General features: G+C 38.3%; 1 protein-coding gene across 4 annotated transcripts in view; it reads right to left on the bottom strand.

Moving 5' to 3' along the window:
• Nucleotides 1–381: 381 nt before the first annotated feature.
• Nucleotides 382–16,092, bottom strand: part of LOC105836438 (ABC transporter G family member 9) — a gene marked incomplete at its 3' end in the record, with an annotated part of 125,884 nt that continues 110,173 nt past the window's right edge. For all 4 annotated transcript variants that reach the window (XM_036282520.1, XM_036282518.1, XM_036282519.1 and 1 more), the window contains 8 exon segments: nucleotides 382–596; nucleotides 1,606–1,813; nucleotides 3,437–3,558; nucleotides 4,576–4,746; nucleotides 5,588–5,843; nucleotides 6,746–6,846; nucleotides 10,548–10,653; nucleotides 15,493–15,662. In XM_036282520.1, coding sequence (XP_036138413.1) covers nucleotides 382–596; nucleotides 1,606–1,813; nucleotides 3,437–3,558; nucleotides 4,576–4,746; nucleotides 5,588–5,843; nucleotides 6,746–6,846; nucleotides 10,548–10,653; nucleotides 15,493–15,662 — 1,349 coding nt within the window.

Here is a 16,092-nt window from a genome sequence, read left to right on the forward strand (position 1 = left end):
TCCCTGAAGACTCTCTTTGCATGATTATCGGAGAAATAGTCAATACGCATTTGCGAATTTCCAATATCCGAGCGTTGCTCAAATCGATATTGATATCATTACGATACATTAGTACGTGTTAGTAAAAATAAAAATCCGATATTTACCAATCCTTGTGTAATTATCTTGCGTATCATTATGCCTTAGCACATTTTACAGCGGTCACGTATTCACAATTTTTTTTCATTTTCACTATTTGTTCATTTTAGTAATTAAACGGGATATTTTGGCAAATTGATCAAAACTAAAATTCTATTACACTGAATCAAAGTCAAGTTTCAAAATGACATAAAATAGCCATTTGTCCAATATCTAACATTGATCGAGCAGGAAATTGCGTACCTGCGCGACTACAGTGTTGAGCAACAAAAACGCTAGCAGCGTGATGAAGACCGCTATATTATGGAAGCCCAACATCGGGTAACTAATTATATGGTAGACTGCAGGCAGCGTTATCGTCAACGGCAACTCGCCTACCATCTTCGCCAGGTAGTAGGCCGAGAGCCGGTAGGATCCTGACAGGCGTTCCTTGTTGATCACCTCGCGCTCCGGGGGAACTGGAAAAACATCGTCGTCGCACGTTATTTTTAGATTATCATCCCCGGGCCAGGTTCGTATAGGGCGAACACGCGTCGCTTATGACAGGTCGGGGATGATACTAAAATCGGTTTACAGCACGGGGCATCGGGAGTGACGCGTCCCTCTCGCGTTTAATGTTTCGCCTCGGGCTGTCTCGCTTCCCGCGAGACTGGAAAACGATCGGATCACCCAACCCCAGGTAAGGAATTTTCGTGAACCTACTTCTGAACGAAGTACGTGACCCGATACGTGATACGATAGTCGATGCGCACCTGTGTCCTACTTCTTTTTTTCTTTTTTCAACTAAATTTCCGAATATCAGGGTCGTGCATTGTCTAAGATTCGATTGGATTACAATGTAGGGGTGTTCTTATCTTAACATTCATTTTTTTTTAATATATTTCAATATTGTTCTCGATTTTATTATTTTGCGAAAATAAAAGAAAAATATTTATTAGCTATCAGTGAAATATGCATGCAAGGATTTCCATTATTGAGCATGTATTAGGTCATGACATGCCACATGTTTTAATATTCTTGATTGAACATTCTCCGATCCTTTACGATAGAAAGTGTGCCTTACTGATTGGCTAATTGAGCACGTTACGATAAAGTACAATTATCCAATTCGTTTCATCTACTTTTCCAAGTACTTTAAAATAAAATTGTGATTAATTAAAAGGCTTTGAATAAATTCATTAATTGAAAGAGAGCTTTTATGTACAGTATACACTTCAAGCTACGCAGATAAATGCTCGAATGACAATTCTTTTAGCAAATTTATACAATTACACTTTTGTGTAATAACTAAAATTTATTTTATTGGCTCACCGCAAATTTAATACATTGTAACTTTATTTCGTCCGAGGGTCTAATTAATGCAGCTATTGTCGAGATAATCAGTCCAGTCTCAGCACAATGGAGATCTACCCTTTGTGACGGGATTTCGGGCTGCAAGCGCGCAAATGAGAATTAAATTCAACTCACAGCTCGTGAGCGCTCCAAAATGTGCAAAAAGCATCCAGTACGTGTTGCTGAAGAACATCCACCCCTGAATATCATGAATGGCCGCTTCAGTTCTGGGAAGACCCAGCCATAAAAGCCCAGTTAGAAGCCCGAGAGCTACCGTTTGCAGCCAGTGAAGGCGCGACAGCATTCGTGGTCGTGCTTCTTGAAAATTTCTTTCCGATAATACCTGAAATCAAAAGAGAGCGTTTTATTTGTACAAATGGACGCGTACTCTTGTGAAGGTTCAATTGCAACTCACCAACCAAGTCGCTAACAAACATAATAAGTTAAAGATTTCACTTGCGATCGTATGACAATTGTTCTTAACAAATTCTTAAGATGACTTTAAATGGCTATGTAATTTTGTAATATATAAAATTCAAGATATACCAATTTTTCTAATGAAAAATTAGGAAAAAAAAATCTTGCTATCGCATAAGATTTTTCGGTTACGTGGATTATTTCACGATACATAGATTTTATAATAATGCACAGTCGTCAGGTTAATACCTTTGGAACGACTCGATTATATCAGCGTCCGTGAGAAAATAGAACGCAAAGTTTCACAATGCTCGTTTCGAAGGCCTTTTTAAACAATAACTGTGGCATGTACAATGTGTCTTGGGCATCACGCGTGAAAGGCTGGTTTTCGGGTCGTTATTACTTGTTGTTTTATGATGTCCGCCAGGCCAACGAACAAAGAGAACGAAATTTATGTTCCGTGTCTCCTATAGTTCAATAAATATCGCGCTAATAGAATATTGGACCTTGGACACTCTGTCTTCTTCTCTCTCTCTCTCTCTCTCTCTCTCTCTCTCTCTCTCTCTTTCTTTTTCTCATGACCACGAGAAGTGGTGTAGCGCTACTGTAGGTCGCGAAGAACGCGTAGTTCTGCCAAGTAAAAGTGATACAAGTGACGCGGCGTTCGTACGTAAAGCGCGATTACGAACGGGCATGCTGGTCGCGCGGTAATTATCCGGATATGGCGAATCGTGCAAACGCGTCCCAGTTCTCCTCTCTATGCCTGACCGGTCTTCTTCTTTCCCGTGAGACGTTTATGCACACCTCCTCCTCTTCCTCCTCCTCCTTCTCAATCTTCCCTCCAGTGTGCGTGCGATTCTCGACGATGTCGCGATCCACCTACGACTATCGATGACGCGTCCTCCGCGAATAGGTAAACCGGTACGCATTAGTCTAGATGCATTCGTTAATCGGCGCCCGCGATGAATAACATAGGGCATGCCGATCTTTCTCTCGCGAGTAAACGATGCGTCATAATCCGACTCGAAGAATTGGTCTGGACTATATAGCGGCTACACTTTCATCCGTCGCGAAGGATACGCTTTGGAAATTATGAACAATTACGTTGAAACGGTCGCTCGGAACGTCCAAGACCTACTACGCCAGTTTCCAGATATTTCAAAATAAAAATCAACAGTTTCAGATATTGATGTCACAAGTAATTCAAAATATATATGAAACGATATCGATAAATCAGGTTTTAAATTATATCATAAATAGAATATAACAAATGCAGAGGAAAATATTCATTTTCTAACTGTAATGTTCTTCCTGTGAAAAAAAGACAACTTTTGACTCGGCATGTTAGTTATACTTTTATGTTGCTGTTATGTCTACTATTTAATATACAATAACAATAGTAATTAGCAATATACAGTAACGTATTTATATTTCTTTCCACCTTCTATCCTCAAACACCGGGGTAATGCCCCGGAGATAAATGACGCTTAAGCGAGTAGGACGGCATTGTATTCGGTAATTGCTACAAACATATGTAAAGCGCACTCACTTTGAACTGCGACCAGAAGCTGGTGGGCCACTGCCAGGAATAGTCGTCATCAGCAGAACTCGCACTGCTGCTGGCGTGGCTTTGTGTGTCCAGCCATAGCGTACGGCCTTCGTCTTCCTTCACTGTAAAGCATCGGGGTATTTAGAGTAGCTTTGTGAGAATTGCATCGTCGATAAATACACGAGTAGCCAGAGAGGTACATGATAGAAAAGAAAAAAAAATCTGTGACAATTATCTCACAATTTCGTTCCGCTCGTTTTTCTACATTCGTTACAGTCTGTTTTACAGTCGGTGAGATTTTTATATTTTAATGTAACAAGTCTAAACAGATTCAACATTATTTACATAACGTTTTATTATAATATCTTTCAATCAGGCTGAATTTTCTTTATAGAAATAATTAATTCTTTTACGGCTTTTTCTAGAGTTAAAATAGAGAATATATTTTTAAAAATGCATATTTTACAATATTTTAAAAATTTAAAAATATGGAAAAATGATTAAATAAATACCAGCGATGCATAAAACTGATTCTCATTTTTTGCGAATTGTTTGCAATAAGACAAAATCTAAAAATTATTCGTTTAAAGTATGCCGCAGCGGTTGTATTTATTTTCAGTACAATTTTGACGACTTTTTCCAAATTTTTTTTTTCAACTTATCTTAATTCGATTCAGATTGGTCAAAATTCTTCCTTTAACATCGTTTGTTTAAAAATATTGATTTCAAATTATTCAGTTTTCTATTTGACCTCGTTTATTATTTGTTATCATAAATTGATGCAAGCTAATTCTAGACTATTTCTGAACCGTCCGTAGATACATATATTTACACCATCAAAAATGGAAAGATAAATAAGTCTTGGAAATCGTTACGCCGTAATGCTGCGCGAGTTAAAGCGTTCTAAACGTTCAGCGGACAAGTTCAGTCAAGTTGCCTATCTTAGTAGTTCATAAAGTGGCCCTTCCAACGTTCCAGCCGTAGGTCGGGCGCAAGATACTCGATCTTTGAGCAAGTGCGCGCTTTAAATGGGCACATCGAAGCGGTAACGGTCCGCCCGCGGTCCGGGGGAAAGCCTAGGTTTGCATACATTTAAATACGTATATCGCGGGACGGGCTGCATACTATACATATAATACCGTTGTGGCTGATGTGGTGCTCGTGATAATGGATGAGATGGTCGCAGAGCGGATGTTGGCTGGGATTATACTCCGGGCGAAGTTCCGGCGGGCAGTCAGGTCCCTGTCTTGCAGCTCTCGCTGCGGCAACGATGCGATCTCGAACCTCCTCTGGCCCCTTTATTTGTTCCACTGAAACAGAAGCGTTTCGTATAACACCGAGCTCTTTCTCCGGCGAATCTGATCAATTCACGGGGACAGTGAATTTTTGTCAACAAGAAAATAGATATCTGATCGCAATCTTTTTTCGCCAAGTATATATATTCATACACGGAGAGAATTTTTTCTTAAAATTTACTCTCAAAATCTGATAATTGAGAGATAATGTGTAACCTCGAGAAATTTTACTATACTTTTTAGTAAAATTTACTAAAATATAGTGAAATTTACTATGTTTTTAGTACAATTTACTGAAAGTATAGTAAATTTTATTAAAAAGTAAAATTCCTCGAGGTCACACATTATCCCACAATTATCACAATTTCGAGGGTAAATTTTAAGAGAAAATTCTTTCCGTGTATGTACGTACAGGAAATTATTTGTTTCCAGTAACAGCGCAAATATTTTAGAAAAATATTTTTTTACTTTCATATCTTATGCATATTTGCTGCATTAAAAATTTGCACACTTTACTTGCGCCACTTAATATATATTAAATATGAAAATGTATATATATGTCGTTACGATTAGATTTATTTCAGAAACTTCTTCTAATTTTGTCCAAAACACGTAATTCTTCTTATGGCACGTAGGTAGAACATATATAAAAAAAATTATATCTTAAAGATATATTAGACAGACTATAGATAGAAACGGATAGAAATTGATCTTTTTTTTTTCAAAAACTTATCTTGTGAATTGAAAATGTTTGAAGAGAAATAAAAGACGTGAGGCAAAATTTTATTTGTATGTTGTAGATGTGTATCACTCGCAAACATAACGAAATCAGTTTGTATCAGCAAAATGTACTCACGAATGAAGTCTGCGGGGTTGTAATGCGGCAGTAGCGTAAGTCCTATCGTAGAGAAAAATCTGCCGACATTCGCTGTCGAGCCGTAGTACGCCACTTGACCGTTACTCAGTAGGAGAAGCTTACTAAAACTGTGGAACATCCTGGAACTAGGTTGGTGTACCGTCACCACGATGCTCTTGCCCTCTTGCTCGGCATATTTCTTCAAACGCGAGATTAATGCCTGCGCCGAGTGCGAGTCGAGTCCACTCGTGGGTTCCTGAAAGTCGAAAGATTCCATAAATTAGCGATGCTAATCATAAAGTTAGACTTGGAAAACTTTTCCTGGACGAACTTGCATGAAAAATTGGTTCATGCTGCACTGTCTGATATTGTTTTTATAAATTGCAAGATACGTAGATTTGCGATTACATTGTATTTCATTTGAAGAATTTTCTATTTTGCCATAATATAATATAGACTTTTAAATTAATGAATAATCGAAGAGAACTGCAAAATTTTATTCCTACGTCGTTCATTTTATAGTTAGATATACATAAGCTTCATAAGTTTTTGCATACGTTATTAATAATATAATACTAATATATAATTATCTTTAAATGTACAGCTGGAAGAAATTATTAATGTGTAAGATTTAAATAACTTATGGAAACTTATGAAAACGTATGTAGAAATGTACGAATATGCTCGTACAAATCTTAATAAAATAGAAATAACATTTTCATATTCTCTCTAACAATCTACCAATCTAGAATTTCATGACATTTAAGGAATTGTGAAATATAAAAATTATTCGAATATACAGAAAATAATAAATCTATGTATCTTACACGGAGAGAATTTTTTCTTCAAATTTACCCTCAAAATCTGATAATTGTGGGATAATGTGTGACCTCGAGGAATTTTACTATACTTTTTTGTAAAAACTTTACTATACTTTTAGTAAATTTTACTAAACCGTATAGTAAAATTCCTCGAGGTTACACATTATCCCACAATTATAAGATTTTCAGGGTAAATTTTAAGAGAAAATTCTCTCCGTGTATAAATATGTATGACGAAGATGCATATTTCTTCTACAATTAATGACAGCCATTATTAAACCAGTCATAAATGTAGTAAAATTTGCAGCAAAAGAAAAAAAATATAGGAGGAACTTACGTCAAGTAGCATTAGCGATGGATTCGTGAGTAATTCGCAAGCTATACTCGTCCTCTTCTTCTCACCACCAGAAATTCCCCGCTTCGAATAATCTCCGATAACTATGCAAGAAATATGCTATTTCAGTCTATATGTACTATATAAGAGAAAATATATCTCGTAACGTGATAAATTATAAATATCATATCGTAAATATAGAAATTAACTCTGGAAGATATCAATACGAGGAACCGAGGAAGCTGCTTTGTATGATTGATAATTTATATCGTTTAACTTACACCGTGCGTGATTGTAATATTCATTACGAAAGAAATATTAAAAGTGCGTAAACGTAGGAATACAATCGCGAATGTAGGATTTTTATTTTCGTGCGGAATCGGACGCGCGTAATTCTCTACTTTCCGTATACGCGTGATCGCGCTACGTAACATCGTGAATAATATTCGAAAATAGTAACTCGACTGCACGGAGTTCCGTCATACGAAAGATATTGAAAATGTAGGCGATCGTAATTACCATGTCACGTATTTCACCGAGGCGGAGGAAAAAAAGGGCATTTAAAGAGGTTCAGAAGATACGGCGCGTATGTAGTCTCGGAGAACAAAGCGTCAAAGGCGTTTTATTAGCATGGGCGCGAACCTACGTCCGTGTTCGCGAATAACAGAATTACGAGCAGATATCGATGAAAAATCTTCATAATAAAGAAATAAATAGTTTTCCTCTCTCTCTCTCTTTCCCGCGACGGCGTTGGCGTCCGACGTGCCGATATTCGGATTTGCCAACGCGCCAGCTGGAACTAACGCGAGACGCGAGGGAAGGGGGTGCGTGATCTCTGACGCGTGGTAAATTATTAAACTTCGTCGCCGCCGTCGCCGTCGGTCGCTCACGCGCGCCTTCGGGGCACAGGAAGAGAAACGAACGTATAATTGTGTGCGGGGAATAATATTTTACGTACGTCACACACGCGCGCGCGCGCGCGCGCGCGCGACCAAGCCGGTCGCGTTCAGTGCTCGAGGAGCTCGGGGGTTAACGATCGAGGAAACCGTTTATCAACCGACCGACAATGAGCCCGACGCTCCGCGGCAACAGAAGTACGCGTTCGTCGTACTTTCCCTCGTTTGTATTCCGGAAAATGTCACCGCGCTTCCGCCACGTTCGACGCTTCGACGTGGCCGTGCGAGATGACGAGCGGGATGACGGCCGCGAATTCGCTGTCATCTGTGCCGTACGGCTGAGATTCCGAGAGGCCAGACCGGCCGAACTTTTACTTTGACAAAAATAGCAGAGCAGCTAACACAGATGAACGATTGAATATAAAAGGATGTATAAACTGTAATTTGGAATAGGACGGAATCTTATTCTTCGAGATCGAGGCAGGGATCAAGCGGATTTAACGCTTTAAGTCGCCGAGGCGTCTAGCGCTGAATGTTAAGAAGCGATGTCCAATTCAATTTTCTCATTAACGAAAGATGTATATTATTTTGGGAAAACGATGTGCCGTCCAATTTTCTCGTTAACGACCGAATCTATATTATTCTGAGAATCTCACGACGTGAAGCGCGAAACATGTGCATGTAGGTCAGCCTGTATATTACTTGGCTCGTTTTTCCTATGTGCATATTTCGATAACGCGCCCATGGTTGCTTGACGCTCGCGCGATGCTTCGATATTCGCAATCGCGGAAATTGTCAATCAAAATGCTAAACCAAGACGGATAGTCACGGTGACGATAACCATAAGAGCCGGTCACGGATTAACATTAAACACGATTCACCTCTGCCTCGATCTACGTTGCGATCGGTGCTGTAATGTCGGACAAGACTTGATTTAGAGTAATGCGAAATTCATTAATCAAATTTTATAACGACTGACATGAGGATAATTCACTTTCCGTCTTCAATTTTAAAATATTCACATCCGACTTGGATTTTATCGAAAAAAAAAAGAAAGATCGAATGTAAATTGATGGATTAGAAATGATATAACTTGCCGCGAGTATGTATAGTTGGAAAACTTGTGCTAAATTTAATAATATATATCGAATATTCCAAACCATCCATTTAAATTTTTGTGTTAGTTTAACATGAGATGAACGTGTTACAAAGTATCATAAATAATAATGAAAAATTAATACAAAAGATGCAACACTTCGACATAACTTGAAAACATATTTTTTCAGAAAAGTTAATATTTATAATAATATGTACATATTATTTATTAACTTTGTTTAGATTTATGTTTTATAACTACATCATTTTTATATTTTTATTTACTCATAAATTATATTATTTATAGCAACAAAGAAGTGTTGAATATATCAATTTAAATATTTAAATATTTTATAACATAATCACATAATGTAGGATTAATAGTTAAATGTGTTAAAAATTCAACACAAAAATTTAACAAGGTCCGGTTACAAAATTAATTTTTTCTGTCCAATCTCTTTAACACTTTGATTGCCAAACTGATTTCAAATGTGGGTCTAAGAAGTGCCAAATTAAAAGATGCGCAATTGTTTATAAAATATGCAAACTCTAAGATTACTAAAATATTCAAACTAAAAATGTATTGAAAAATTAATAACAGTAAACAGAAAAATATATATTCTATATTATTAATATTATTAAACATTTAATATAATTTTGAAATAAATAAAACTGTCACTTTTACAAATAACAGTTCTCTTTGTGATTGAAGTAAACAAATATTTCTATACAGTTGAATAAGAGTGCGTAACTTTGAAAAATCATTTATTATAATAAAAAATTAAAAAAAATACATGCACTATCAGATTTGTACTACAACGCTTTTATATTAGTGAGCAGCTCACTTGTCATCGTTGCCTGGAATCGAGCAATATTTTTCACTAAATTAATAACATTGTTGAGATAAAATTAAAAGTAAAAAATACAAAATAAATTTATCGAATCTACCTTGTTTCAACTCCATTTTTTTCCCAGGAAGCTTAGTTTGATATGTGCCATCGTTTGTTTATCAAATTTATTGGATGTTTTTCATTTGTTCAATACAGAAAAACATAATAATAATTTTGAATCGTTTTTTTATATTCGACATTCATTAAATATGCCTTTTTCTCATAAAGATATGATGTAAAATAATCTTCTATTTAAGATGCCTCGTAGAAAGAATTTTTTTACTTGCTTTGCCATCAAAATTTTTTATCTAACATTTCCAAACAAAAGTTATGTTGGTCTTATTAGACAAATTATAAATAAATAAAAAATAGAAAAATGAATCATTTGTACTTCATAGCACTTACATTATTTTACTGATGTTTCATTGATTTTCTTTTAATGTCTTTATAAACATTTCATAAAATCATTCATAATCAGATAAACAAAATCTACAAATAAATAACAGGGGCCTCTGCAATAATTCACACGTCACCCAGATATGGCAGTCAAAGTGTTAATGAACGTAAATTCTCGTAAGTCGCGTTAAACTGAATTTAATCGTACTCAGAACGACTCTAACTCGGTCGAGCGTGCTATTAGACATCGCGGATCGCAATAATTTGCCTTCCAACGTCGAGCGCGGGGCTCGGCGAGCCGGCCGTTGTTTACATCGTGGATGCGTACGATGCGAAGCGAACGGACTTTACGAGCCCCCCCCGGCATACGGGAAGGGAGAAAGAGGAATCGAGCGAATTACGATCGGTCGAATCCTCCTTTGGCTGGCGAGTTCCGAATCGCCCGCGTGACCGCGCGGCCGTTCTAAAAACGTCGCGGCTCGACATCGATCCTTCGGCTTTACGGCGCGCGCCGTAAGTCGTACTCACTGGTGTCTTGGCAGCCCGCGAGGTCGAGGACCTCGATGATGTGGTCCACGCACTGCATCTTCTGGGAGTGCGAGAGCGTGTCCGGAAGCCTCAGCCTCGCCTGGTACTGTAAAATTGCAAAACGCGTTGCAGAGGCGGGCGCGTAAAACGGCGGCGATCGGTTTTACGCGCTCCGCGTAAACGCGCGCATTAAAACAGGCAACGTAAACAAAATATTGCGCGCGCGCGAGCGCGAGCGCTCGCCGCTGGTGGATGCATTTCCGTTTCGTAATATATCCAGGCCACTTTGTACTATTATTACCCCGGTCGGCTCTAACGCGCCGCGGCGCGCCGGGGGCGCGCCCGTCATAAGCCGATCGTTAAGTCAATTACGATGACGCGTCGATTGCGAAACCGCGCGGGCTGTTTTTACCGCGGATGGGAGTCTGGGAGAGTTCGTTAATTCGAGAGTTCTCGCGCGTCCCGTCGAATCGTCCGTCGAGCGCCTCGTAAATAGCGAAGCTGTGTGTTTTACGACTTGGCATTCCTAAATGTACGACAGGTGCTAAAGATTAAGCGTAAGATTATACAAACTGAACAACATGTGCAACGTTAATCCACAATCCAATCCGGCGAATGTATTAGGATTAGAATTTTTTTTTAAGCCGCGTCATAACAAGCTAATTTGAAATTGACTTAAAAAATATATATATTCAGCTTGGAAAATTAAATTTATTTTATATTATTATTACTGTCGTTAATGACGCCTCGTATTCTGTGACAACTTGACAGTTTTTCGTCTCGTCATAAATAGAAATAATAATAATCTCGCAATAAATCTCGGGATAAATCGATAAGTCGTCTCCAATGTAATCTTATCTTAATCTCTTCGAAATTAGGTTAATTCGATTCCAATCTTTTAGGGCGATTAATTTTAGGTTTTTTAAACCGACCTCCGTTATTTTCTCATTAAGTGGAAAAAATTGGCACGACGTTATCGAACAAACTGTATGTACATACATATAACGTCAAATATGCGGAGGTAGATAAATAAATATATATATTCTATGTTGCATTTTTACAATTTACTACAAACGTTTAAAATTTTAACAATTTCCATCGATTATATATTCGTAACAAAGTGAACCGATCACAATCTTGGTGGAATTTTCTTCGATAAAATTTTAATTCAAATCAAAAAATTTGAGAAAAGAATGTAATTAAGGCTGCGTGGAGGCACCGAAATATTCAGGGTAAGGAGGCGTCCGACGAAACTTTCCACAGGACGTAAACGTGTCGATTTCGTGCGCGTTCAAGAATGTGTCATCGCGCGGCTTGATGTTATGGATGATGTTATGGATCGCCCTTTATATCACAATCAACAGCAGCTACGCGTACGGATATAGAGGCCGGCCGAGAGACGACGACGACGACGTGCCGTTTCTCAACGTTCATTCTCCTCGTGCCGTTACACAAGAGGGGGTCCGTTATGCGGAGAGAGAAAGTGCGGCCGATGATATTGTACTCGCCAGGAGCACAGTTATGTCTAAATAAAGATAACGACGATACCCGGCTGTGGAACCGGACCGCGGAAAAGTGAACCCCTTCTTCTGTTCCCTCAAACAGTTTACATTCCTGTCTTGGGAACGAAAGGGCCTTTTGACGAGCCGAGCTTTAAGAATGCGGACAGGCAGCACAATCCTCTTACTTCTTGCTTAATTTCGAATAATCTTCTTTTCGTTTTAATAACGTTGAAGTCCCATCATGGTTGACATGGCTACGTGAAAATCATTTTAGATTCTTGAAATACAGAAATTGTGAAAAAATACACAAAAAAATATTAAAAAAAAAAAGGTTCTCGCTAAATGCAGTTATCAAGTCTTTATAAAAAATCAAAACATAATTTGCACAACATTTTTTACTGTTTTGTTTACATATTGTATATCAAATTAAAAGAGTAAGTTGGTCCCGATTTGCGAGACGTTAAAATAAACGTTCCATTGAACATGTACTTACATCTGAACAAAAACTTATTAATCTCACGCAAATGCTCTTCTTATTATAATATTAAAATTTAATTGAGATCTTTAAATATTTCAGACTAATGCTCGATACATGTTCGGTCACAGGGACATTTAATCTTCCTGCTGCACAATCGCAAGGTAGTTACCAAAGTGCAACCAGAGTGCAGCTCCGAACTTTGGGTTCGTTCACCCAGTTAGGCAGAAAACGTGTCTCTCTCGCAGTAGACAACAGAAGCGTGACCGCAGCGCGGAAAGGGAGAGGAAGCGGCTAGGAAAGAAGGCGGGAGTGAAGGCCCTCCTACCCCTCCCCCTCCCTCCCACCACACCCCCCCCCCCGGGGAGAGAGAAAGTGTCATCTCGCTGAAAGGAGCTCTACGCTGCCTCTCTCTAAACAGCGCGCCGTGTGCACGCACGGTATGCGCGCGTGTAGAGGCGGCGCCAAATGTTTTCGAAACCGTAAGACGCGCACGCCGCGAGCTCTCGGCGGTTCACTGACCGAGTTATGACGTCACCGCGAGAGAGATACGACCCCCCTCGACTCCGCGGGCCGCCGTTGCCCGCTAACGGTCGCGGCTAGACGAGCGACGACGGTTCGTTGCGAGAGCGAGCGCGTGTATACATCGCTATGCGTGTGACACGCGCGTGCCGCGTAGGTACGCGCGCGCGAGTGGGCGCCACGCACGTGACCCTACCACCTCTTTCTCTTAGAGTTTTTTTTTTTCTTTCGTTATTCAATTTGCTTGGTTTCTAAACGGAGTACTGTAAACAATTTTTGCAATGTTTTAACGCTGGAGAGGATTATTCTAAAACGCTCGGTAAGTAGTCTAGAAATCTGTCTGTATAAAAAGAAATCAGTTCAACAATCATTTTTCTATTATTTATATGCAAGGATATAAAATCTTCTTTAAAGAATTTTAAATTTTAGCAAAATATTATAGTATATAAATTTTATTTCAATATTATGACAGTAATCTAAGAAGCACAGTATACATATGATAGTTTTAATGATTAAAATATAAAAAAATTAAAATTCTTGATTTGAAGATATTGTTATTCTGTGTATAATATTTTTCCTCATGCAAGCAATTATTGAAAAGATTATATATTTTTCTCTATAAAACTATATTTATTAATACAAAATTTATTCATATAATAATTTAAGATTTCAAAAAACTTCCATGAATAGAAATCGATCGGAATATTCATGATAAATTTTAAGGATTAAACTGAATGCAACCTTTCATTTCATTCTTAAACATTTTTCAGTCTATTTGTCCGTTGTTATTATTAACTATTAAATTTTGCGGTTAAATTTTGAATTTACGGAATAATACTTTCTCAGGCAAATATCTTATTCGAGAATATGAAATATACATCTATTTTTCTGTCTTATTTTAAGACGTTAATTGTTTCTTTTAGTTTAAGATTTTTCAGTTCTAATCGTAATTGTGTACATGCGTGTGTATGTGTCAAGAATCGGGACCCTCCTTTTTTCTCAATTACATATAACTCCATTATGCGTAACTTGTTCAATTATTTAAAAAAAATTGTTCAAAAATTATGTGCATTATTTAATTGTTATATATTCTCACAATTTTCATTGGATGCCGATAAAACTGTTAATCGAAAAGAGAAAGCGCTCCCAACATATGATGCGGAATAAAAAAAGAAGTAGGCATAAAAAAAATGTATAAATATCAAACATTTCCAAGGCTTATAAATAGTCCTATGGTTCACCTTGTTACGAGACTCTCTGTCTCTCGATTCGCAACGACTCGCGACGCGCAGGTGCACGCGCGCGTGCGTACCGGCATGTTTATTCGATTAGAGCGGCTAAAGCGACAAAGCGCGAATCTGTCCGCGTCCGTTTTCCGCCCAGACCTCTTAAATCCCCTCCCCCCCCCCCAAGTGCAACGCGAGGCGCATATTGGCTCCTAGCCCGCATTTGCATTCCCCGCGATCTTTGCGTACAGGGCGTCCTCCTAATTCCCGCTCGCTCGGCGCGTGGGCCGTGATGAATATCGAGTGAAAGGCGCGCCGCGACCGCCTTGGCATGTCCGATCGTCGGATTTTCGTGGAAAACGAGGAAACCCTACGCTCGTTTCTGCGTTTTGTTCTCTTATTTCGAGGTACAGAAATGCATCCACGGTGACTGTCTCCTTTTCTCCGTTGCTTGTTTCGTTGCGCGCGCAGGTCTCTTCGAGACGTGCATTCCCTCTAAGTTTTGCACACAGCGATAAGTTGTTTTCATCCTCGCGCCACGATCAGTTTTCCACCGGCATACCGCTGACCGTTTGGATTCGTTATTTATTCACGTGTATACAAAAGTTAGCGGGTATAGCCATTTATACTCTGAATCATCCCACATACACAGTCAAATATTCTATTAAATATGCAAGGTGTATTGTCAGTATTTGTACACGGAGAAAATTTTATAATAAAATTTATCATGCATGATGGTAGTTATGGACCATAAGAAGAAATTTCAGAAAATTATACCGTAAGTAATGTAAATACTATCGTAATTTGATAAGAAGCATAGTAAAATTTTTATAATTTCTTCCTTGGTCGGCGTTTACTATTTGCTATAGTAATTTTTACCATAAAATTTTCTCCGTGTATCATATGTTATTTAGCCAGTTCCTTACAATAAAAATAATGTCGAAATATTTCATAAATGTGATAATATACGCAACACACCTCGTTTAAAAGTAAGGTAAAATAAGTTCGTTCTTGCAAAATACATTGGCAAAGAAAGATTTACACTTTTAACTTAATTTCAAATTAATATATAGCACACAGCGGAGCTTATATCTTTAATTCCTATAATTTTAGATTGTTAAATCGCAAGAGACGGAACGTCAGAAGATTAAAATGACTGTGCATCTCGTGATTCAGAATCGGGTTATAGTTCCTTGATGTAACATTGTCATTGTACTTACCTCAAGCGTCTGCCGTAAGGTGAGATCGGGGAAAAAAATATCTTGCTGTTGTACGTAGCAGATTCTTCTGCGCCACCGTTTGGTGAGCCTCTCGCGATTCAGCCAGATCTCACCGCTGTCCACGCCAACACGGCCGGACAAACAGTTCAGCAGTGTTGTTTTACCACAGCCTGCGTAACAAATATGTCAGACAAAAATTTAGCGCCTCCGTACGCTGTCGTGTAAACTCGTTATATACTTCAATGAATATATCTTTCGCACATCGCGCCGTGGCTAGGCATCCCTTACGCGCACAAAAATCATCATTTAAAAACGTACAAGTTATATCTCGGCGAGGTAGTAGCCCTCGCTTAATTTGAGAAGCCACAATTTTATCTACGATTTTACGTATCTATCAATTGTATTTGTCTTCGTTAACGAGAGGGAATAATTTCGCATACGCGTCGAGCAACATTTCTATTTTCTATAACATTATCTACAAATCTTCGCAATTCATGACTCTTTGAAGCCTTTCAAGCTGTTTAAACTTGTTAAATTCTCAGCCATTAACATTCCTTGTATTTGTAAAGTCAATAAATTCTCAGGCGCGATCTTCAGATA

The sequence above is a fragment of the Monomorium pharaonis genome, chromosome 2 (genome assembly GCF_013373865.1).
Source record: "Monomorium pharaonis isolate MP-MQ-018 chromosome 2, ASM1337386v2, whole genome shotgun sequence".
Lineage (NCBI taxonomy): Eukaryota > Metazoa > Arthropoda > Insecta > Hymenoptera > Formicidae > Monomorium > Monomorium pharaonis.